The sequence below is a fragment of the Xiphophorus hellerii genome, chromosome 17 (genome assembly GCF_003331165.1).
Source record: "Xiphophorus hellerii strain 12219 chromosome 17, Xiphophorus_hellerii-4.1, whole genome shotgun sequence".
NCBI classification, from domain to species: Eukaryota; Metazoa; Chordata; class Actinopteri; order Cyprinodontiformes; family Poeciliidae; genus Xiphophorus; species Xiphophorus hellerii.
The window spans coordinates 15,671,821-15,694,910 of NC_045688.1; the positions used below are offsets into that span (position 1 = coordinate 15,671,821).

The 23,090-nt window shown below is 40.2% G+C and overlaps 2 protein-coding genes across 3 annotated transcripts; one reads left to right on the plus strand and one right to left on the minus strand.

The window, feature by feature from the left end:
- Window positions 1–431: 431 nt before the first annotated feature.
- slc26a5 (solute carrier family 26 member 5) lies at window positions 432–15,989 on the plus strand. 2 transcript variants are annotated; one of them, XM_032589066.1, is made up of 18 exons: window positions 434–577; window positions 1,159–1,459; window positions 3,900–4,039; window positions 4,255–4,365; window positions 7,601–7,788; window positions 7,996–8,160; window positions 8,248–8,480; window positions 8,578–8,725; window positions 9,133–9,246; window positions 9,363–9,440; window positions 9,528–9,623; window positions 12,289–12,395; window positions 13,162–13,231; window positions 13,325–13,417; window positions 13,494–13,598; window positions 14,423–14,629; window positions 14,769–14,823; window positions 15,319–15,989. In XM_032589066.1, exons 2-18 carry the CDS (start codon window positions 1,302–1,304, stop codon window positions 15,459–15,461), a joined length of 2,211 nt encoding a protein of 736 aa, XP_032444957.1. In that variant the 5' UTR covers window positions 434–577; window positions 1,159–1,301; the 3' UTR covers window positions 15,462–15,989. The 2 variants fall into 2 exon arrangements, 1 of the variants encoding a protein (XP_032444957.1); XR_004342612.1 differs by lacking the exons at window positions 14,423–14,629; window positions 14,769–14,823; window positions 15,319–15,989 and having other exon boundaries at window positions 432–577; window positions 13,300–13,417; window positions 13,494–13,549.
- psmc2 (proteasome 26S subunit, ATPase 2) lies at window positions 15,987–23,062 on the minus strand. Its single transcript, XM_032589069.1, has 12 exons — window positions 22,883–23,062; window positions 22,566–22,603; window positions 22,379–22,460; window positions 21,845–21,944; window positions 21,013–21,144; window positions 20,830–20,902; window positions 20,634–20,729; window positions 19,827–19,991; window positions 19,654–19,741; window positions 19,317–19,519; window positions 19,129–19,225; window positions 15,987–16,250 (listed from the first exon to the last, which is right to left on the minus strand). The coding sequence occupies exons 1-12, from the start codon at window positions 22,950–22,952 to the stop codon at window positions 16,093–16,095; spliced, it is 1,302 nt and encodes a 433-aa protein (XP_032444960.1). The 5' UTR covers window positions 22,953–23,062; the 3' UTR covers window positions 15,987–16,092.
- Window positions 23,063–23,090: the final 28 nt, after the last annotated feature.

Genomic DNA, 23,090 nt, shown 5'->3' on the forward strand with positions numbered 1-23,090 from the left:
TAAAGTGTTGTTATATATTACTACTACTACTGTACAAAATAATAATTATTATTATAACGACAATACAAATATACTAATTATTAATAATTACAATAGGTAAAATACAAAGTTAAGTAATTTCTGATATTTGCTCAATCAATGATGTTCTAATTTATTGAATGGGTCTGTACATAGCAAGTGATAATTATATTATGTATCAGATTGCTATTAACAGAAAGAAAACAACAACAATAATAATAACAACAACAGTAGTAATAATAATAATAATAATAATAATAATAATAATAATAATAATATTAAAGTTGATAATAAACTTTTGTTTTTAACGTCGGGACTGAAAACAGCGCATGTGTCCTCAACCCGCGCCCATTCAACTTCAGACCGGAAGGGGTTAAGAAATTTGTCGACAGAGTAACTCCTCTGTCAAGAGTTCCCTATCTCTGGCTAATCGTGAGTAGTAGCAGTCAGTTGCCTACAGTCAAGGAAGAACGTTCGTCTAGTTAATGTATAACCGCAGAGGTCACTTCAGAGACTGTTCTCCTTCCGCCGGTAGCATCCCCACAGGAGGAAGACGGAGGTAAGAACCCAGCCTTCTGTAGCATCTTCATGTTAGCTGAAATGTGGAAGTAAACTCTTTTCTTTTCCTCTCACTGAGGGGTAGGAGCTAGTACAATCGAGGTCATGTCCACACCTGTAAGCGCGAGTATCAACGTGGCGAAATTGTTTAGAATTACTCGCATGTGAGTCCCGTCAGTGACGTGACGGTGAGCTTTAAAAAATAATAATAATTAAGAGAAAATGTGAATAAGTTCCAGGCTCTTAGTTGTTGGCGCGAACCACAAAACAACAAGTCGGCTCTGTCGTCATATGCAGTAAAAACTATAAACTGTAAAGTAAATAAAAAAACTCTTCTAATGGACGTTTAATGTGTCTGGAAACCATGAAACCTGGTAGAATCACAACATATTACTGTCTTTCTCCCCCTTTTTTTCTTGCATCATAGCCTCGCCCATCTATAAATATTAAACCTGTCAGATTTCCCACTACTGTTGCTTTGCTAACACACTGGACATACATCTGTCATATCTGCGCGGCTCAGGGAGCCTAACTTTTATTGGCCATTCCTTCTAATTTTTATCTTGTCATGTTGACTTTCAGAACTGAACATCCCAGTTAAAGGAATGGCGAGCTTCCAGTTCAGAGCGATGGCAGAGAGGGGCAAACTGGATAGTTAAAAACAAATAATAATAAAAAAGGACAGTGACTTCCTCTGTGCTGTATAAGCCGACCCTTCCCTTCCCATGGAGCCTGAAGAGGCGTCGGCTCCTGAGGATGCAGGCTCCAGGCTGATGCTCCGGGTAGAGCGTCCCGTCTATGATGAGGAGTTCCTCAGGACTCAGCTCCTCCATCGCCAACAGAACCCCACCTCCTTCCGTCAAAAACTCGCTGACAAGTTCAAGTGAGTCCAGCCTCTCAAAATGTGATTTTCAACCAGCAGTCTTATCCCAGGACTTAATACCAACGATTGCAGCGGTGTTGTAAATCTTTTGTATTTAATTTCTTTTGATAATTGAGCATTTTTAAGACATGTCTTTATGGAAAGGTTTATATATTTAATCAAAAACAATAAGTACAGTGTAAAGGCAGTTGTTTACTTACAGATTTTTTTTCTCTTTTTGCTTTTAATTCTTAAACATTTCCAACTTAAGCATTAAATATCCAGAGAAAATACAAATAGCAGTGTCTAAAATGCAGATTTTTAAAAAATGATTATTTGTTAAATGAAAATATATTTCTGAACCAACTTGGCCCCGTGTGACGATTTAATTCCCTCTCAGAGGACATTGCTGTCACTTTGTCACCTTAAATTCAAACACATTTGGGGTTTTCCAGCGGGACAACGATGAAATTTGCACACCGGCAAGCAAGCCCACTGCTGAGTGGCTCAGAAAGATTAAATAAAGAGTTTGGAGTGTCCCATTCCAAGTCTTGAATTCAATCTGATTCTGTTTCAAGTCTGCAAACAGGCTGTTCATTCTTATAAACCTTCCAATATTAAAATGTATTTGATCTGAGACAACCGTGTGACATAAAGTGGAAGAACTAAACTCTTTCACACGCACAATAAACATGTTCTAAAAAAAGATTTTTTAATTAAGCTCTGTTTTTATTGATTTTGATTCTGATCTGCATGTAAACCCAAGTGTATCTAAATAATTTTAAAAAAAATTCATAACGTTAATTTCACCCAGGTGTGTCCCATTGAGACAAAGTCTTATCTTCAAGAGATGAGGACAAGTTGTTGCAAAACAAACAAACAAAAAACGAAAACATCAGAAGGTTCCAAGATGCGTATCAGCGCATCATGCTGGGGCAGATTCAATCGTCAAAAGCAGGATGAGATTTTATTGTGTTCAACAATGATAGAGATTTTTGGAAATGCTTAAACAAGCTCTTAAAATGCCTCAGTAAAACCAAGCTGGACAACTTGAGAGTTCTGCTGCAAAATCTTCCAAGCAGGTGAAACGTCTCTAAAAACCTCAATTAGACCGATCTTGCTCCTCCTTTTCTCTGTGTCTCTGGACACAAAGAGTGGAAATTGGTTACGTAACCAGTTTGCTTTATTACTAACGTTACACGTGTTGGTGTAACGTTGGAAAAAGATGTTTAGCCACATAAAAAGTCAGGCCACACTATTGACAGAAGGAACAGTCTCTGCAAATAAGCCAATAGTGCTTTCAGGTGAATGGAATGCCATGTGTGTTTTTGTGAAATGTCGATGAGCTGCTGTTTCCAACTGTGCAGAGCTGACTGCGTGTAGTTCTAATATTGCCAGCTTTATATATGTGCTAAAAAAAATGAGAGGAAGAGAGAGCAGTCGTTTGTTTACCAAGTGGTTCGGTTTGTGGTTGGTGTGTAGCCTCAAACTAATCTGTTGGTTCTTCAAAGGTCATTCTGTTGTTTTTCTTTTTGTACTTATGCGTATAATGCTCATTATTTCAAAGTCAGAATGAATAGCTTTTTATTTTTTAGATTTAAGTTAGCTTTAACTCGGTGAACGTAAACGTGATAGTTGTAGAGGACGTACGTACAGTGCTATGTAAACGTGTTTTCTCTCTGACCGTTTGTAAATGATTGTTATTATTAAAATTATTTACTGGAAACTAGCTATGCAAACAGATATGGAGCTGTGGGGAGAAAGTAATTACTAAACTTAATAACTGCTTGTTCCACTTCTGACAACAACAACTGCTGTCTAGTGTTTGAGATAACTCCCAGTGGGTCCCAGTGGAGGAGTTTTGGACTACTCTTTTTGGTAGGTTTGTTTAAATTCAGCCACAGAGTAACGGGGTTCAAGCAAGATCTGGGCACAGACAAAAAGTTTCTCTTTTGCCTGGTCAGTCTACAGAATATCTGACCCGATGTCTCGGGGATCGCTGGGATGTTTTTTTTTGGCAGAAGTGAAACGGGTCTTTGCACTGATTTTGCACTTGGAACTTTCTTATGGAGCCATTTTTGCCGAGTCTCTCGTCCTTATTGTTGTCTAATGAACTCTGACCTCTAATTCCGGGTTCTTTTGTACTTTCTTAGAAAAGTCGCTGATGTCCTCTTGAACTGATTTTGTTAAATTTTTTTTGTCAATTTTGAGGAGATGTTCAAGGCGTTGGTTCTCGTTTCTTCAGATTGTGACTCGATGTGATGCTTTTTGAGGTCTTTTTGCTTTAAGCCCGTCAGTATGAGTACCAAATCAATGATAAATTAAAACTAGTTCCATTTGCATGACAGTTTGTTTCTTTTGTGTCTTTCTATGTTTCCACCAAAGAGTGGATGACAAAAAGCTTCAGTCTAGTCTCAATCGGATCTTTTTTTGAAGCATGAATGCATGTCTTGTGTTGCAGGTGTTCGTCTCAGAAGGCCAAAGCAGTAGCTCTGAGTTTCCTGCCCATCCTGACATGGCTGCCGTCCTACCCAGTGAAGCAGTACCTTTTGTCCGACGTGATCTCTGGCCTCAGTACCGGAGTTGTGCAGCTCCCGCAAGGTCAGTACCCTGCGGTTCGCCGAGCGCCACATTTTATACGTTAGACATCTGGAGCTGTTTGGGTGTGAAAACACAGTGAAAACCCCAGCTGCAGAACACTCGAGGGTTTTTGTTTTTGACTCCACGCTGTCTTTGTTTTTTCACTCTCTGTGGGTTTGACGCTGTGAAGCAATCGCTTGGCTTCCTGGTCTCTGATTTTTCTCTCTGTTCCGCAGGTCTGGCCTACGCTCTCCTCGCCGCGGTGCCTCCAGTTTATGGCCTTTACTCCTCGTTCTACCCCGTTCTGCTGTACATCTTCTTTGGCACGTCCAAGCATGTGTCCATCGGTAAGATGTCTTACGTGGAGCCTTTCCTGCTGAGTCATGAATCCGAGCTGCGTTGCGAAATACAAAGCTCAACACAGTCATGCATTTTTTCACTGATGCTTAGAACCTTCTTGGACCTGTGACAAATTGAATAAAATGACATTAGCACCGTTTTTAGTTTGGATTGCGACAGTTTGCAAAACCTGACCTCCATGCAAATACTTAAAATGCACCAATTAATTTCTAAAAGCGGAACTTTACCCTGTGTTTTACAATTTGACATTCATTTTTAGTTTTTTCAGCTTACCTCCAACAAATTTTTATTTTTGAGGACATGATCTAATTTCTGCTGCATTTAAAAAAATTGTTGTTGTTTTTACTTATAGATGCATTAACAGAATCTGCAACTTAAATTCACCTCTGTGTAGTCTGCTTTGGAGACGGCATCGTTTTTTCCATTGAAGTAAAACCGGACAGGTTACCATGAGGCAATTTATGTGTAGTTTTTTGGTTTATGCAAAACCTAAAAATGAATTTCCATACTTCGCTTAAAACACTCCCAAGTACAATTGTTAGCATGCTCCCATTAGGAAAGTAGAATCTTGACTATGTCTATGTGCATTTATCAGCTTGTATTAAATCTAAATAAGGACAAGACAATATCTCACCATCCATTTCCCCTCTTTACATTTACCATTACAACAACAATAAAGCTTTCTCAGGTGTAGCAGTTAACTTCGTCTTTGGTGACATAGTTCTTAGAAAAGAGAGTCTTGTGTGAGGAAGAAATGTTTCTGTTCCACCGCAACTGTTGTACCCACAGATGATGTAACCGGCGCTATTGTATCTCATTGACCACAACGTGCCACTTGTCTCTTCTTCCTGTCGGTGCAAAGTGGCACAGAGTCGTCTCACCGTGTCTGTTGACGAATGAGGGCAGTAACCTTGTTTTGAGTGAAACAAGTTGACTGTAACGCTGCTGTGAATTCACAGCAGGAGGCGAGCGACCTCGCTGCGAAATGGCGCCTGCCCAAAGTTTCCCGCCGATGAGCAGCAGGACGCGGTCGTAACGATACCTCTAAATCTGGAAGACGTCGAGATTGGAATGACTGGGCAGCTGTCCGAGAGCTGGGCCGGGTGGCCTCCACTCTGAAAAGTTGTGTTAGTTTAACCCCATTAGCTGGCGTTGGAAAGGCCGTGCAGCTCCAGGCATGAAAAGAAGTGCAGCTGAGGTGAAGCACGTTCGCGACTGTTTGGGTTTGTGTGAACGTCGGCGCTGATAACAGACTGGGCTGGTGATAAGGAAAGGACATTTTTGCATAATGTTTCTGTGCAAAACGTTTTGGACACTTTTATAGTTGTGAAGGTCTTAATCAGTGCTGCACACTATTATTCATATTCATATTTTTCCTCATTCTGCCATAATTTACTCTCGACTCATTTATAGATTAATATATTTCCATGCACATGCTTGTTTTTTTTTCTTTAGATCATATTTAAATTACTTACATTATCACACTTATGTATATATATTTTTCATATAAATATGATATTGCTTATGGTATATATTTGTACTTACTAATATGCAACACTTTGGATGCCGCAGTGTGTCAATAAATAAGCAATTTCCCCATAGGGATTAAACTATATCCCGCTCTTCTATTCTATATTCTCAAATTTCAGTCTATTAGAATTTTATGTAAATACGAAAGAGACGTACTCACATCAACTTATTTTTGAATTTTAAGCAAATTATTATTTGTTTAAAAATAAAAATTGGTATTAATTTACATCCTACAGATGCAGAGTTGCCATTTTTGGCAATCCCACAAGGAAATTATTTTGACCAAGTAACATAAAATACAATTAAAAGTGTACTTAGAGGAAATAAAGTAAGTAAAATAGAATGTATCTCAATATACAGTCAGCCAAAGCAAATTGAATCATGAAGCACTCAGTCCTGCAGCCTACTACGGCTGCTCCGTCGCCCAGCCAGGATGGAGTGACGTAGGTGAGTGTTTCGGGTTGGGTCGCTCTGTGCCTTCCTCCAGCAGAGCCTATCAAACGACAGTCCAGGCTCCTCACTATGACCAAACCAGCCCTGCAGATGAATTTGCCCAGATGCTTCCTGTTCTTCCCCAGCAGACAACAGGATACAGCTCAGCTCTCCCAAACACCCGACTTGTCAAACATGTGAAAGAGCATTTCGAAACGATTTTATCCTGCGAAGAAAGGGTGGAGGACTCCGTCTCTAAAATGCTTCACTATAACCTTTTAAGGACGAGGCCTGGAATAACGGTGGCCACGTGTTCAAACCTGGAAAAACCGGTGCCGTGAGGCACGTTTGCCATTTTCACACACGCATCTCTGAAAGAATCCCAACAGTACGGCTATGGCTAGACTGTATAAACTGCTGCTTATTAACTTAAAAAGTTGACTTGGTTAAACAGAGCAGTAATTAAAAACCATTTCAAAATTGTACTATTTATAACACAGGCAAATAAAGTTGAAAACAGAATGTCAGCTCTTTGAAAGTGTAAATAAGAGTTTATTTACACATTATTATTGGTTACTGGTAAAGTATGGTACTTGTAGATCTGACAATTTATAGCACAAAAACTCCAAATTTAAGTTATTTTCTTACACCTCCAGTTTTATTGCGCCAGATGCAACTCCAGCTGTTTCAAATGACCTTTTCACCTGTGACAAAATAGACTAACATAAACATAACCCATGCAGTAAGTTGCAGGTTATCAAATGTTGCAGTTCATTCAAAGCACGTGTCCCCAAACGTTAGCTTATAAGGACGAACATGTTGTTTTTATTGAAAGTTCAAAGGTCATATTTGTACTTTTGTTCATAAGCCACTCCCAGTTTGTTGATTCATCACCATAATGAGAACTTTACCTCACTGTGCAGTAAAATGTGTGATACAAATAAACTTGACTGAGTGTGCTAAGGCTTTTGTAGCATTTGGGTAACGTATTCTGCACGTCTTTGTTCCATTTGAGGCTAATTTATCCTTTCAGCGTCTGAAGACCTCACCTTGTTGTTCCCTTTGGTAAATGTTTCTCCTTGTTTAAATTAAAACTGGTCCTCGACACGGCTTGTGTCCTTTCCACACAGCTTGGTTCCTCTCTGCAGGACGCTCAGCTCAAACTACCACAGTCTGGTTCAAGTAACAAGACATTAAGATGCCTGGAGGATGAATTACAGAAGATACCTTTTATTAAAGTGTTGCATTTCTGACCTGCAGGCACCTTTGCAGTCGTAAGCCTGATGATTGGTGGCGCTGTAGTGAGGGAAGTTCCTGACAACATGTTTATTGGCCCCGCTAATGTCTCCAATTCGTCTTCGGTCGACAAGGATCTCAATCTCAGTCCCATCGATGCCAGGAGAGTCCAGGTGGCTGTTGTGCTCACCACCATGGTGGGAATCATCCAGGTCAGTCAGGCGAGAACTCGTCAGAAGGAGGGGAAGGGGGGGTTCTGTTGTTTAGGGAGAGAAATGTTTTTCCCACACTCGAAAATCGCGTGCTTACCCAAAGCAGCAGGCTCAATCGTTCTGGACGCATCACCTTGACGTGAATGTTTTTATTTCAAACACAGCCTTTCCTTTCTGCCTCTTGATTTGTTTCCCTTTTTCCTCCAGTTTGTATTGGGTCTTCTCAGGTTTGGCTTTGTGGCCATCTACCTCACAGAGCCTCTGGTGCGAGGCTTTACCACAGCAGCTGCCGTGCACGTCGTCATCTCCCAGCTGAAGTACTTACTTGGAGTGAAAACGGCGCGTTTCTCCGGGCCCCTCTCTGCTGTTTATGTGAGTCTGACAGGAAAAACGTGTCTTCCGTTCGATTAACTAGGTGTGCATGTCTTGCTGCATTGTCGCTCTTTTCTGTTCCTGCAGAGCGTTCATGCGGTATTGAGTAAAATCACAGAGACAAACATTCCCAGTCTCCTCCTGGGCCTTACTTGCACCGTGTTTCTGTACGGGATCAAAGTCCTCAACGAGCATTTCAAGAAGAAGCTGCCCGTTCCCATTCCTGGAGAGATCATCGTGGTTATTTTGTCCACCGGGGTCTCTTACGGAATACCCCTTAAAAGCCACAATGTGTCTATTGTCGGGCAAATACCATCAGGGTAAGCTAGATTTCAAATGGAACTGTCATAACATCTCAGCTCACAAATATTTACACACCGGGTAGGATGTACTGTGAGAGTTTGCTTGTGTTCTCAGGCTCCGCGCTCCTGCTGTCCCAGATTTCTCCCTGGCGCTAAATTTGATCCCGGATGCGATTGCTGTAGCAATTGTAGGATTCTCCATGACCATCTCTCTTTCTAAGACCTTTGCCTTGAAGCATGGTTACAGCGTGGACGGCAACCAAGTGAGGAGAGGGTGACGAACAAAACACCAGCCATTTTGGATCATAATACTTCGGATTTTCAACTTTGTGTGTGTGCATTGCACACAGTGATATATTTCAAGTGTTTAATTCAGTTAATCTTGATTATTACTTCTAGGTCATGAAAACCTAAGTCAAGTTTGCCTGAAAATAAATTACATGACAGAGACATCCTTAAAAAGTCTTAAATTCGTATATCTAGTTAAGGCCTTAAAATGTCCAAAATTCATTTTTAAAAAGTACCCAGGTACAAACCACTCTCCTTTTAGATTACCACTCTGAAGTGTTATTATAGTCGGTGCTTAACAATCTCCAGTCCTGACATCGAACAAATAACCGTTTAAAATCTGACTGCCGATTCGCCTTCTGTTTTCCCCGTCTTCTATCAGGAGCTGATCGCTCTCGGCCTCTGCAACTTCTTGAGCTCCTTCTTCCACACCTTTGCCATCACCTGTTCAATGTCCAGGAGTTTGGTGCAGGAGAGCACAGGAGGAAAGACACAGGTGAGATGAAACGCTCCCACAGGAGCCTTAAGGCTATCTGAGCTATATTGGTGCCATAAATCCATTAGAAGTGCAACAGATAACGCTCACAAAGCTTTTCCTGTGTTTTCGCTCAGATCGCAGGACTGCTGTCTTCTCTCGTGGTGCTGCTGGTCGTATTGGCCATTGGTTTTGTCTTCGAGCCGCTCCCTCAGGTAGGTGAAGTCGTTACAGGCGGTTACCTTGACGTGTGTCTGAGCCGAATGCCTGATCTGATTTTTTTCTCTTTTTTTTTTTTTCAGACCGCACTGGCAGCTATCATCATAGTCAACCTGGTGGGGATGTTCAAGCAGTTCCGAGATATTCCCCCTCTGTGGAGGACCAGCAAGATTGAACTGGTGAGCTTTTAAGTTGCTTTCAAATAAAATAAATGTAGTTTTTAAATCAGCGCAGCTGACTAGAGGGACGGCGGAGTCCCTGAACGAAATTCCGTGAGAGGTGTACGGAGCCCCGGGCAGGAAGAAAAACAGCGAGTGACTGAGGGTCACTGCACGCAACACAAACCCTGTAAATTCTAGACACTAACACCATAGAACTAGACACTAGTACCATAGAATTGCACAAAAATCTGTGAGGGACGGAGGAGTCCCTGCTCGAAATACCGTGAAAGAGACGTACAGAGCCTTGTGCCAGAAGCCCATTAAAATGCTGTCTGCATCGTTTTAAACTGTGTGATTATGAGCGTGAGTGGGAATAAAAATAGCAACAGGTATTTTGTTCCATATAACACAGTAGGAGTGTAACAGGTAAACCTTTTATGGATGCAAACTTGACTAAAAACCCACCTGTTTAGGATTGTATTTGAAACGTAATCAATTACAAATTTATTGATGAAACCTTGACTTAATGTCGTGTTTTGATTGTTGATTCTATGTTGCATTGTGTTTCTGTGTTTGATATGATGTAAAGCACTTTGAAATGCCTTTCTGCTGAAATGTGCTATACAAATAAAATTTGATTGATTGATTGATTGAGGCATTTTTTAGCAGGTTGACATGAGTGTGAGGCAGTTCTTCCTCGTTTATATCCTCTGGTTTTAGTTTTCGTATCCATGTAGGGCGAGGCCTAGCTGCAGTACAGACGCACAATTTGACTTTTATGTGCGATAAAGGATCGCTTCACTTTGAGAGTGGAAAAGATAACGTCCCTTCTGTTGCTCTCCTTTCATGCTAGACACACAGCCGCTGTTACTTTGTGTTTGAAAATGGCCCACAAAGTGCTGTGAGCACTTCCTCTTTGTATTTGTTTCCATGACAACATATCTCCACTCTAACTGTTCCTAATAATTCCTGTTCGGATGGATGTTTCTTCCCCCTTTTTCAGCACAGATGGAAGGACACTGATCATGATCATGTCAATTATGGAGCTCATCACAGCTCAGTTTTCCAACACCAGCTTTGGCAGAGTGCTTGGAGGTCTTTCAGAGACACCAATAAACTTAATATAATCATCTTGTTCAAAACCAATTATTGGTCACACCGTTATAAATAAGAGTGCTGCGACCCAATCTGTGCTGTCAGAAAGTCTGGAATAAGCCTGACTAGTGTATTTATTAAGAAAACTGTTTTACGACGTTATGACGAGAATAAGTCATATTCTACTGGAGAGGAGTAGTGAAGTAGTGGAAATTACTTTGACTTGACAGTTGTCCTGCAATTTGCAATTTGGATTTTGTTTAGCTGTAAACAATAATCATGAAAGTTAAAGCAAACACTCGATGCATCTTTAACAAGAGCCACTTTTTTTTTTTTGGTGTTCTTTTTTTTTTTAATTTTATCTTTATTGATTTTCAAGAAAGTATCATTTACACGACCTTAGGCCTCTACATCACAAGACTAACTTCAACATTTGAAATGAGATGGACAAGTAGACCGTTGCATTATAACAGTCAAAACAAAAATGCAACTTCACTTCCCTGAGAAAGATTGTAAAGCAAGGAATAAAGAGAGTGAAAGAAGAAACCACAGAAAAGAAAAAATTAAGTTAGAAATGTAAAAAGCAAACCACAAAAAAAAATACACCAACAAAAAACATGGTATAAAATAATTATGAAGTATGGCTATCATAGGAGACTGGATTGTCGAGGAGATTTAATCAAGTTTGGTCTCTAAAAATGAAATCAGATCTTTTAAGTTTTACATAATCTACCCAAATCTGCCACCACTGACAGAATTGCTCAGTCTTGTGATTGAGAGGCTGTTATTTTTTCCATTTTATGCATGTTAAATGTCGACCCAGTCGTCTGAAGTTGGTTTGTCTTGTGATAACCATTTTCTTGTAATGTTTCTCTTACTTGCTGTTAATAAAATAGTCATCAGATATTTATTTATTTTTGTAGCTTCTTGAGGAATTATGCCAAAATGCCTAAGCTTGATCTCCAAAGGAATGTTCTGCTTGAAAATATATTGCAAGGCACTATTTATCTCTTTCCAGTAATCTTTTATAACTGGGCAGTCCCAGAAGACACGATAATGGTTTACGTTTTGATTTCTACATTTTCTCCAACATGCAGGAGGATTTCCATCATAGTGGCGTTTCTGAGCAGGTGTGATAAAGAACCTTACCAGCTTTTTCCATCCAAATTCTTGCCATTGTAGAGATTTATTATATGTCCATTGGCATCTCCACATTATTGCCCATTCCTCTTCTGTTATTGTTCAATTGCCCTCTCTCTCCCATCTTGCTTTGGGTTGAATTGTTTTTGAGATCTATTAGGTTTTTATAGATAAGTGAAATAATTTTCCCTTTAATTTTTGATTTATAGGCATTAATAAAAATTTCCATTAGGTTTATATTTTTGTCTACAAGAGCCACTTTTTGAACTGAATTACAGACATAAATTACTTTTCTAATGGTGTTCTCAATTATCAAGATGAACCTGTAATGGGAAACACAAGGTGCTCGATTACAGTTTCTAGTTTCGTTTTGACAAGAAGCAGACAGAGAGTTTCTTTAGATCTTTTCCCAGCTTTAGTTATGCAATATACTTTTTCCCCCCCTCAGGCCATTTGGCTGGTGTCCTTCGCAGCGTCTGTGCTGTTGGGTCTGGATTACGGCCTCCTGGCAGCCATCGCCTTCGCCATAATAACCGTCATCTACAGGACACAGAGGTACAGCTCACTGGCTTTTTAATTTATATATATTTTAATGTCATTGTGCGGATTAAATTACGAGTGCAGGTTATGTCATCATGGCATAATCATAATTTTGTACAGAGGGTTTGTACTAATTTTGTTGGAGAAGTTTGGTTTGGGCCTGAAACCCATTACAACTAATTACAACTTTTTAATTATGTTTAGGTTTCAGTGCGTCTGTGCATGATTTAAAAATCGTAAACTGTCTCAAATTAAAGTAGAATGTCTTAAATTCATTAAATAAAATGTAAGTTAGTCTCAACTTGCATTTAAAGCTAACTTAAATGCCTTAAGTTGCCCCTAAGGTATTCAATTTAAGGCTAGTTTAAGTTAGTCCGTGGTATGTTAGTCACAGGTCTTGCATTTAGTTGCAGCAGGACTACTTAATCTCATATTCTATGTAGGTTTTTTATGTCAGGCAAAAGTTTGAGTCGTGAGTCACTCACTGTATTAGGTATCTACTGGTAACAAGATGCTAATACTTGCTTGCTAGCTAGCAAGAAAACAAATAAGCCATTAGCAGGTAGAATATGGCTAGCCAGCGAGAGAGTTGGGTCTTTTGAAATTCTTTTGTACGTCTCTGTCATGAGTTAGGTCTTAAATTTTAGTCATAGTCCTCTTAAGAAGGTCTTACAAAGTTCTAAATCTGAGTTGGTGAGTTTGTAGTTCTACTCGTTTGACATGAAGACGTACATAAAAGCCAATGCTTTTGCTCTTGACAAGTGTTTTTCTTGTCTTCTAGCCCCAAAAGTACCATCCTGGGTCACGTAACAAACACAGGACTGTATTATGATGTGAATACATATGAAGAGGTGAGTTTTAGTGGAGGAGAGGTTATGCTGACACAAGCTTCCAACCCCCCCACATATTTTGGTTTTAGTTTGGAATTTGTTTATTCTTGCCAGGCATCTGAATATGAGGGAATTAAGATTTTCCACTCCAACTCCTCAATCTACTTTGCTAACAGCGACCGTTATGTGAGCAAACTCAAGGAAAAGGTAATTCAGTCCCATGACGTGCAAATATGAGCTTGGGGGCGAGTTTACAGACCTCTTCTTTGTATTGTCTCTGCAGACGGGCGTAAACCCCGAGGAGCTGCAGGCAGCGCGGAAAGCCAAAAGGAAACGGAAGAAAAAGGAAAACGAGGAACAAAACTCCTCAATCAAGATTTGTGCAAAGGTGTGTCGGCCCTTCATGTGGTTTCGCTCCTCTTTGTGTGGCTTTGTTGGCAGTGTAAACGACCAGTACAGCATATTCTCCATGTGTCGTTCTGACACTAATAATCAAGATTCTGGGTTTATGTGGAATTCCTGTTGAAGGAAATACTGGTTTAAGCTTGTCGAGAATTTGACCTTCAACGGCGTTTGTGTGACTTTGAAATGAAAAGCTGCAGAATGTGACTCACATGCAGGGCTGCAATAACTGATTATTTCAGTTATTCATTAGTCTGCCGATTAATTAGATAAAAAATTAAATTGGCACAATCTGCAGATTTTTCATTTCAGCCTTTTTTTTAAATACAATATTAGAAATGCATTAAGAGACGCAAATAAACAACAAACAATTCAATATTTTTTTAAAATGTAAAAATAAACATTTTATTGCCTTTTTTTTTTTTTTTTTACAGATTTTAGCCAAAATGGCTAAAACTATGCCCTTTAGGAATTTTTGGGTAGAACATATTTACAAAGAGCTGTTTTTTTTTTGTCTTAAGGTCAAAATATTTATATTTTTTGTACAGTTTTGGCTTATTTGCTCATCTAATAATGTTCTTTCAGCAATTGGCCTTTTTTTTTTTTTTTTTTTTTGAGTCTGTACCCACCAGTTAACGATTAATCGCTTACTAAGTTACTTGCCGATTATTTGAATGATCAATTCATCGCATTTAATCGTTTAAGCCCTACTCACTTGAACCTCAAGTGTTTTGTTTTATTCTTAAACTGATTACAAGTTGGCTTCAATTTTGTGACTAAAATTTTCCTTACTGTGACTGGCTGCACAAGGATGAGACGGAGGATGCGACCCAGGAGGTCGTGCCTCAGAGCCAGGAGATGCAGGAGGTAAGGAACGGCGACTCGGAGGACAAACACGGCGAGCCGACCTCTGAGGAGGCCGTCTTCCTTGAGCCTCTCAGCTCGGTTCATTCCATCATCCTGGACTGGACGGCCGTCAACTTTATTGATTCAGTAGGAGCCAAAGCCATCAAGCAGGTTTTAACTTTTATTTGCGTTGGATCATTTGCAATTTTTCTTCTCGCCGCCTTGTTGTGACAAAGCATCACTTCATGGTCGGGGTTGGTTGCGGTTGTGTGTATTGCGATAACTCCCAAACTGTGTCTGTTTTATTCAGGTCATTAAGGAATATGCTGCAGTTGATGTTCGGGTGGTCATTGCTGGCTGCAACAGTAAGTAATAACAAGGGATTCTCTTTTTACAGCACCTTGTAAAAGTATTCATTCAAATTATTAACAAGCTAATGATCAGTCTGCACTGTTGATCAGAATATCCCATTCAGTCAATGTTTGAACGTTGGATTATACAAGTTATATGGCTGCATAATACAGTCCAACAATTTCTCAAGACAAATGGACGCATCTGATTGTGATGCTATTAGATACGGGGTTCTGCAGGGATCGTTATTGGGAGCAGGGATTAGGTATGCTCAATAGATCAGGATCAACATCGGTATCGGTCCAATAAGTAAAACAGATTGTAATCTCCATCTTGTTGCTGTTTGTGTTTCAGTTGGGGGGAGAGGATTATAAGCAGATAAACAATGTAGCTGGTGTGGTCGCTTTTACACGGTGTTAAAATTGTGGGGAAAATGTCGCTGAATATTAGTTACCTTAATATTTTAGTTTGGCTATGCCCTGATGGATCCATCTTAATTCTTCTTGAAGGAACCGTACTGGACCAGCTCTACATGCTGCAGTTTTTCTCAGAGGAACTGTCCACAAACGTGGTGTTCCCCTCGGTTCACGATGCAGCCCTGCACTGTCAGTGCTCCAGCTCCAGGCTACCGGCTGCCTCAAGCGAAGCCTGATCACAGGTTCACGTCCTGAACCCAAAAGGGTCCAACAGGCTGCGACCGTCGGAGCAGTGGACTCGTCACCTTAGCAATGGTTCACATTGAACAGGAGTTTTTAATCTTAGTAGCATAGATAGATGTGCTTTATATTCTCAGTAGCTCTGACCATCTCAAATGTGTACGATACTGAGCTTCATCCCTCTGTATCCTCTTAGTGGTCCGCAGATACAGAGTACTCAAAAGTTGCACTTTTAACACCATTTGTAGTTCAGGGCTACTTCAGACTTGCTGCTGAGTTTTGTTCAAACGAGAGTCCAAAAATCATTTCTGGAGGACTTTGATGTGTGGAGCTAGTGAAAGTTAGCATCTCATTGTCTCGCTGATAACGTCTCAGGTTACTGATGTTGCTGTGATCAATGCGTGTTTAAGTTGAAGACGATCAAAACTTGACACTTTGTGTAATGTCTGTTACTGCATTGCAACATTTTTGTGCTGGAATATTTTAATGTAATGACTTTTCAAAATAAAAAAAAGAGACTTAAATCTGGAATAAACTTTATTTTTACTTGAAAACAAAAAGACTACATGTTCGACTTTTTTTTAACGGTGAAACTCCAGATCAGAAACACACACACACACAGTTTTCTCAGTTGTAGGTCATGTATCTGGGGGTGGCGCTGAACTTGGCGTAGGATTTGATGACTTTGTTCACAGCCTCCAGGAAGTCTTTCTCCGTGGCAATCTTCCTGCGAGCCCTGATGGCGAACATCCCTGCCTCTGTGCACACGCTGCGGATCTCAGCACCTGACGAAGAAATTAAGAGTGTTGTTCTTGGTCTTACAACAAACCAGCTACTAGAGTAGGTAGGTTGCGAAATGCAATTAGAGACTGGCTTCTGTTCTGTACCCCAAATTGAAAACCATTATTAATTATTTTATATATATTTAGTTGACAATTACAGTTCTTATCTTTTCCACCCCAAATTTGTTATGGTTGCACCTATGGCTCTATTCTCATGTTCAACTCCTTTCTCATCTGCATTTCCCTTCAAAGTAACAACTTTGACCGTTTTCTGGGGCGCTTTCGCCACAGGGTCAAAACAGTGACATTTCTGGAGTCTGTTTGTGGCTTTTTTTTTAGCAGCTTTCTACTTTTCACTACGTTCTTACCACCGTAGTGCCGAGCTTTTTGTACAGAATGCGAGGGAATATTCGCAGCTAATTAGCGGTAGCCGGCTAGCAGCAACTGCCTCGAGTCAATAAAAATCTGTGCGCGACTCAAACTTTTGCCTGACTGAGAGGAAAAAAAAAAAAAGAGTAAATTGTCCTGTCACGATTTTAAAAAAATCTATTATTAAAGTTTTTAAGGAAAAAATACATTGAATGAATTTGATATTTAAGGACGCGAGGCCATAAATGTGAACGGAGCTGCACACATCCTGGACGGCGTTTTGTAATAAGCAAATAATCAATACGCTCAGGGCTACGCAGCTGCAGCCAGTTATTGATTAATACATCAAGTTCCTCTTTGTGTTCAGTGTTCCTGTTCAATGTTCAAGCTCCTCATGTTTTCAGACCTTGAAAACATGTTGCCTGTGTTCCAACTAACAGTACTTTGCATAGTCAAACACCAGACTGGATTGGACTAGAGTCATGGAAAAAGCCAAAGAAAAAGTACTGTTGTTGCTCATTCATCTGAGAAGGTTGATTTGAAATCCAACATTGCAAATACACCGTGTTCCAAATGATTATGCAAGTGATATTTTCTCAGATTTTCTTAGATGGTCAATGCAAATGATGGTCAGTATAATTTCCAAGTCATGAACTATTACAGTATAAATCAAATTTTACTGAACAAAGCTCCCCATGAGAACAGTATTTTTTTCAAAAATAAAAACCTCAAAATGCACTGTTCCAAATTATTATGCACAGCAGATTTTCTAAACATTTTATGGATTATAAAGAACTGCAAACGGTCATTCTTTGAATGTGCAGCATTAAGTGGTCACATGTACTAAAATCAAAACCACAAAAATGGTGACCACACCGTGAGTTTCTCCCCTTTTATGCCCATAGCAGCCAATGACACTGGTATTCCTTGCAGCATGAGGTGGTTCATTGTCATGCATGAAGATGATTTTGCTACTGAAGGTGCGGCTCTTCGATTTGAACCATGAAAGAAAGTGATCAGTCAGAAAGTCCATATACTTTGCTGAGGTCATTTTCACACCTTCTGGGACTCTGAAGGGACCGACCAGCTCTCTCCCCATGATTTCAGCCCAAAGCATGACTCCACCACTTTCTTGCTGACATCACAGCAATGTTGGGATGTGGTGACCGTCCACCACCAATCCACTACTGCGTCCATCTGGACCATCCAGGGTTGCGCAGCAGTCATCAGTGAACAAGTCTGTTCGAAAATTAATCTTCATGTCCAGCTGGGCCCACTGCCACCGTTTCTGCTTGTGAGCTCTGGTTAGCAGTGGCCGAATAGTAGGTTCATGCACCGCAAGCCTCTGGAGGATCCTCCACCTTGAGGTTCCAGAGGCACCAGCAGCTTCAAATAACTGTTTGCTGCTTTGTAAGGGCATTTTAACAGCTGCTCTCTTAATCCGATGAATTTGTCTAACAGAAACCTTCCTCATTCTGCCTTTATCTGCACAAACCCATCTTTGTTCTGAATCAGCCACTAATCTCTTCACAGTACAATGACGCTTCAGTTTTTGTTAAATATCTAATGTTTTCATACGGCACTACACTATCTGATGATTTTCGTCAGCAGAGAGATTCTTTCTCTTTCCCATATTGCTTGAATCCTGTGGCCTGCTTAATAATGTGGAACATCCTTCTTCAGTAGATTTCCTTTCATTGACTCACCAGACAAACTAATCAACCCAGCTCTCTGAAATTAATTACAGTGATTCAAAGAGCCCTGACACACAATACCATCTGTAAATTTAATAGCACAACAAAAAAATTTATCTTTATGACACTTAAATCCAATTTGAATAATAATTTGGAACACGGTGTAAAGATATTTGAAAAAGAAAAACTACCTCTCCAACAAAATGACAGTATGACCGGTTTGCAATGTCGCAGCTGCATGAGCTACCACATTCCTGTAGTTGATTAGTTTAGCATTTGACAAGGATGAAGTAGCAAAGTCCAATTTAATACTACAACATAAAGAACAAATAGAAAGTTTTCTAAAAACAGTTAAATTCAGTGAAGTTTTTATGAGGTGGTTCTCGGTTAACAGAAACATGTCATTAGATTGCCTCCTACTGGCCACTGACTGACACTACATTTAACTGAACACAGTCATCATGACACAGTGATTCTGTGTTGGTATTAAAAAGGACAGTATTATTTATTTCCCAGGCACATAGTGCCATTTTATAGCACAATCAAGTAACTATGTTACTGTCAGTTGTTATAAAAAATGCTGTATATACAAAATATGACTTAAAAGAATTTTGACTTTGCAATTTAACACCTTGAAATTGGACCTCTATAGCTTTATAAAGCCACTACTCTTTCCAACACACAAAGAAAGTATGTAAAATTATAACATGACAGACAGCTCAATAAATTGATAATATTCCCCTTTAAGTAAGTTAATAAAAGAGAAGGTGTAAAAGGGAAAATATGGTGAAAAGTTCTAACTGTGCCGCTGGCCTTACCGGTGCTATTAGGACAGAGGCGAGCCAAGAGCTCAAAGCGAATGTCTCTCTCCACGCTCATAGAGCGGGCGTGGATCTTAAATATGTGGGTGCGACCCTGAAAAACAGAAAGAAGATTAGTTTCTATGAGAGGAAGAGCAACTAAAATCAGCCTGACAGCTTCAGAAAATAAAGTCATAGGCCGTCACCTCCAGGTCAGGCAGGCTGAACTCTATCTTCCTGTCCAGACGTCCAGGCCTCATCAGGGCCGGATCCAGCGTGTCCGGTCTGTTTGTGGCCATCAGAACTTTGATGTTTCCTCGGGGGTCGAAGCCATCCAACTGGTTGATGAGCTCCAGCATAGTCCTTTGGACCTCGTTGTCGCCGCCAGCGCCATCGTCAAAACGAGCACCTGGTTGTTTACACAAAAAACAGGGTGATTCACCAGAACCTCCTGGACTACAACTCATTTTAACCTGGACGGTCCAAGATCAAAGATAACTTTTGCTAAGGAACAACTGGAACAACAATGCGACTCCACCTCACCTCCAATGGCATCAATTTCATCAAAGAAGATGAGACAGGCCTTCTTGGTCCTGGCCATCTCAAACAGCTCTCGCACCATCCTGGCTCCCTGTCGGCAAACAAACACGATAAAACTTCACAAAGAACGACGCCTGCGGCCACGGGCGGTTTCATTTTTGGACCAGTGAGCTCACCTCTCCGACGTACTTCTGGACCAGCTCGGAGCCGATGACTCTGATGAAACAGGCATCGGTGCGGTTGGCGACGGCACGAGCGCACAGGGTCTTCCCGGTGCCGGGGGGCCCGAACAGCAGCACACCTTTAGGAGGCTCGATTCCCAGGTTGACAAACCTCTCAGGCTGATGAGAAAGAGGACAAGAAAAGTTATCCAACACTTGCTGAAGGAAACCGAAACCGAACATCTTTAAATATACGGCTCGCTCGGTTTAGGAAGACAATTTTAAAACCTAAGCACAGGGCTGCGGCCAATTTGGTCGCAAATGTGACCTAATTTCTCAATGCTGAGCCTAAAAATAAAATAAAAAATGTCCCTGTGGTTCAACTACAGACACACACTAGACCCACATTGTGGTCTAAAACAATAACATTGTAGTTAATTTGAAATTTACTATATTGTTAATCACAATTGTCTTGTGATTTCCCCCCCCCCCCTGTTGTGTTACTTTACAAATATTTGCTATATTCTTTTTTCCTTATTATGCCCCTTCCAAAATCTACATATAGAAGAGAAAATAAATGACAAAACAACAAGCAGACATATTGGACATGCAAACATTTTTATTCTTTAAAGAACTTCAATATCTTGCTACTCGCCACATCAGACTAACTTAACATCAGTAAAGCTGAGGCAGCTGCGTATTAGAAGAAAGAAATGCTGCCTCCTGCAGGTGGGGGTTAGCAGTAACTTAAGTCTAATCAGGTCTCTGGCAACATAATTACTGAAAAGGAAGTGGTTAATAAATGTAGTCATCAATGCTTACATGGAGCAGCGGCGTTTCAACCACTTCTCTCAGCTTCTCGATCTGCTCTTTACATCCTCCCACATCGCTGTAAGTCACATCAGGCTTCTCCTCCACCTGCAGCAGCACACAGAGTCATCAGAATCGCATCACAACAAATTGAAATATTTTTAATGGATGTTTTTCCCTCATAAAATAATTTGTGAGAGTTCTCCACCTGCATCATGGTGACAGTGGGGTCGATTTTTGGAGGCAGAGGAATGTGGATCTGATATTTGTTCCTGTCGACCCTAAAGGAAGAGGAGGGACGCGGGAATTTTAGCGGGCGCGTTCCAACAGAAATCCCCCTTTTTTTTTTTGGTGACCTGTGACACTTGGAGGCGTCCAGGCGGATCCTCACCCGACTCTCATGCCCTCCTCGATGTCGGTTGGAGCCACCTGGTCACTCAGGTCCACCACGAACTTGGCAAACTGTTTCACGTTGATGATGTATTTGGGATCCTCGGAGTCTGCGTTGATGATCTTCGTGCATCTATTTGAAGAAAAGTGAAAATAGTGAAATTGGGACACTTTGACTTATTTCTTGCACACTTGCAACAACACTCTTTAGTGTGGAAGTTACAACAAATTGACAAAGACCGAGTTATCTGTGATTATTATCCCTAGTTTGTTACGAAGTGAAATCAGACACAGTTACTAATGTAAGATGCAAAAGTAGATTTAAAACATATTTGCTTTAAAATAACAGAAAAACCTTGTTTGACAGTGACTGCTCTCTTTCACACACATACTATAAATTATTAAAAACCAGTCACAGCATGAAAACTAGAAATATTTTTAATTAAGGTTCCTCAAAGGAAATCAAAATCAACCAAACTCTGAATAAACAGGATAAAGCTTTATAGAAACAGTAAATTGAGCCATAAAGTTCTGAGTGATGCAGTAGAAATAACAGTTTGTGTCATTTTTGTAGTCTATGTATGTTTCATAACAAATGAAAAACATTCAAATTGAAATTGATGCCTTTAATAATAACATAAACAGCCTTTGGCAACATGGATGGAAATTTATAAATGGTATTTGAGGGGAATTGGCAGATCTGATGCTTTAACATAGTAGCACAGAGCTGAACTACATAAGGTGAATATTATATTTATCTCATCATGCCAAACAAAAAAAAATAGACTTTAAATTACAATATTTAAAAAAAAACTAAAGCACTGCTAGCTTACCTTGCAACCTGCAGTGGCTGTTCACTCTGAAGAGTCTGTTTGTCAGCAGCCAGATCCCAGAGCGCTGGAGGAGCCAGGCCTGTGTCTGACTCTTTAATGCCTGTCAAATAAGAATTACAAAAACATTATGATGCCACTCATACACAACACCTGTGGATTTATACAAAACCAGCAGAAGTTCTCTTCCTGCACTGTATTAGAGTTCTAAGAGGAATTTCGAAAAGTGTAATAATTGTGCATGTTTGCAACATTTCAAGTGGCAATACACGATATTGTCGCCTACATCAGTATTAGACGATGCTACTCTTTTTTTATAGGCCCGGTAAATGAAACCGGGAAAATATTAAGAACCGATATTAGTTTTCGTCTTGTTGCCATTTGTTTCTAGTAATTTTGTTTGTTTGTTTATTCTTTTCCTCAACAGTGTCAAAACGGCAGATAAATATATACAATATCTGTAAATGTCGGTTGTCGTCAATAAAAGACAGTTTGAATGTATTATTTTCCATATGCCATGTCGGTGCCATCACGTACCTGTCAGCTCGTTTATTTTTTTCAGAAGCTGCTGAATGTCATCTTCCACCTGTTTGATCTGTCTGGAGTATGTGCTTTGGCCCTAGACACACACAAACACAGTCAAAACCAGATGGAATCGATCCCAAATTGCCTCCAAATCTTATTAAAACGGTCTTAACCAAAATTTCGGGTTGTTGATACTTACATATGTTTTGAGCAAAGCAATGTCGCCTTCATCCAGAGCTGTGGTGGTAAAGGAAAAACATGAATGAGTTTGCGTTCTGACCTCGGCAGCTAGCCGAGTTGCTTTGGTGACAACAGGGAACAGAATACGTTTCAAATGCTACACTTTTCTTTAATCGGAAAAATGTGTAAAAAGGACAATATGAGGAAAACGATCATCTTAGCGGAGGCCTGGAATATGTTGTTTGTTAACAAGCTAAGCTAATGTTGGCTAACCAGGCTATGGCCGACGCTTCCTTGTTTATTTGAAAAACATGTACATATGTATAAATTAAAAACCTCTGATGGGGGCGTCTTCCTTTTCCTCTTCCTTAATCTTCCGTTGATCGTCTCCCAAATAGTCCGGCATATTTAATATAGAAATAAAGTGTTTTGGTCAGAGAAAAATGGAACGGCTTCTGCAGCAAAACTCTACAATTACACAGCAGCTTTTAAGTTCCGCTACCCACCGGAAATACAAGTCGGACGTATTATTGGAGACACTCCG

Coding starts and splice junctions, on each gene's coding strand:
- slc26a5 (XM_032589066.1), top strand. CDS start 1,302: ATGGAGCCTGAAGAGGCGTCGGCTCCTGAGGATGCAGGCTCCAGGCTG. Junction 8,481..8,577: donor GTCGGGCAAATACCATCAGG/GTAAGCTAGATT, acceptor TTGTGTTCTCAG/GCTCCGCGCTCCTGCTGTCC. Junction 13,232..13,324: donor ATGTGAATACATATGAAGAG/GTGAGTTTTAGT, acceptor TATTCTTGCCAG/GCATCTGAATATGAGGGAAT.
- psmc2 (XM_032589069.1), bottom strand. CDS start 22,952: ATGCCGGACTATTTGGGAGACGATCAACGGAAGATTAAGGAAGAGGAA. Junction 22,604..22,882: donor GGAAGACGCCCCCATCAGAG/GTTTTTAATTTA, acceptor TTACCACCACAG/CTCTGGATGAAGGCGACATT. Junction 19,992..20,633: donor TTGAAACGCCGCTGCTCCAT/GTAAGCATTGAT, acceptor CTTTCTCATCAG/CCTGAGAGGTTTGTCAACCT.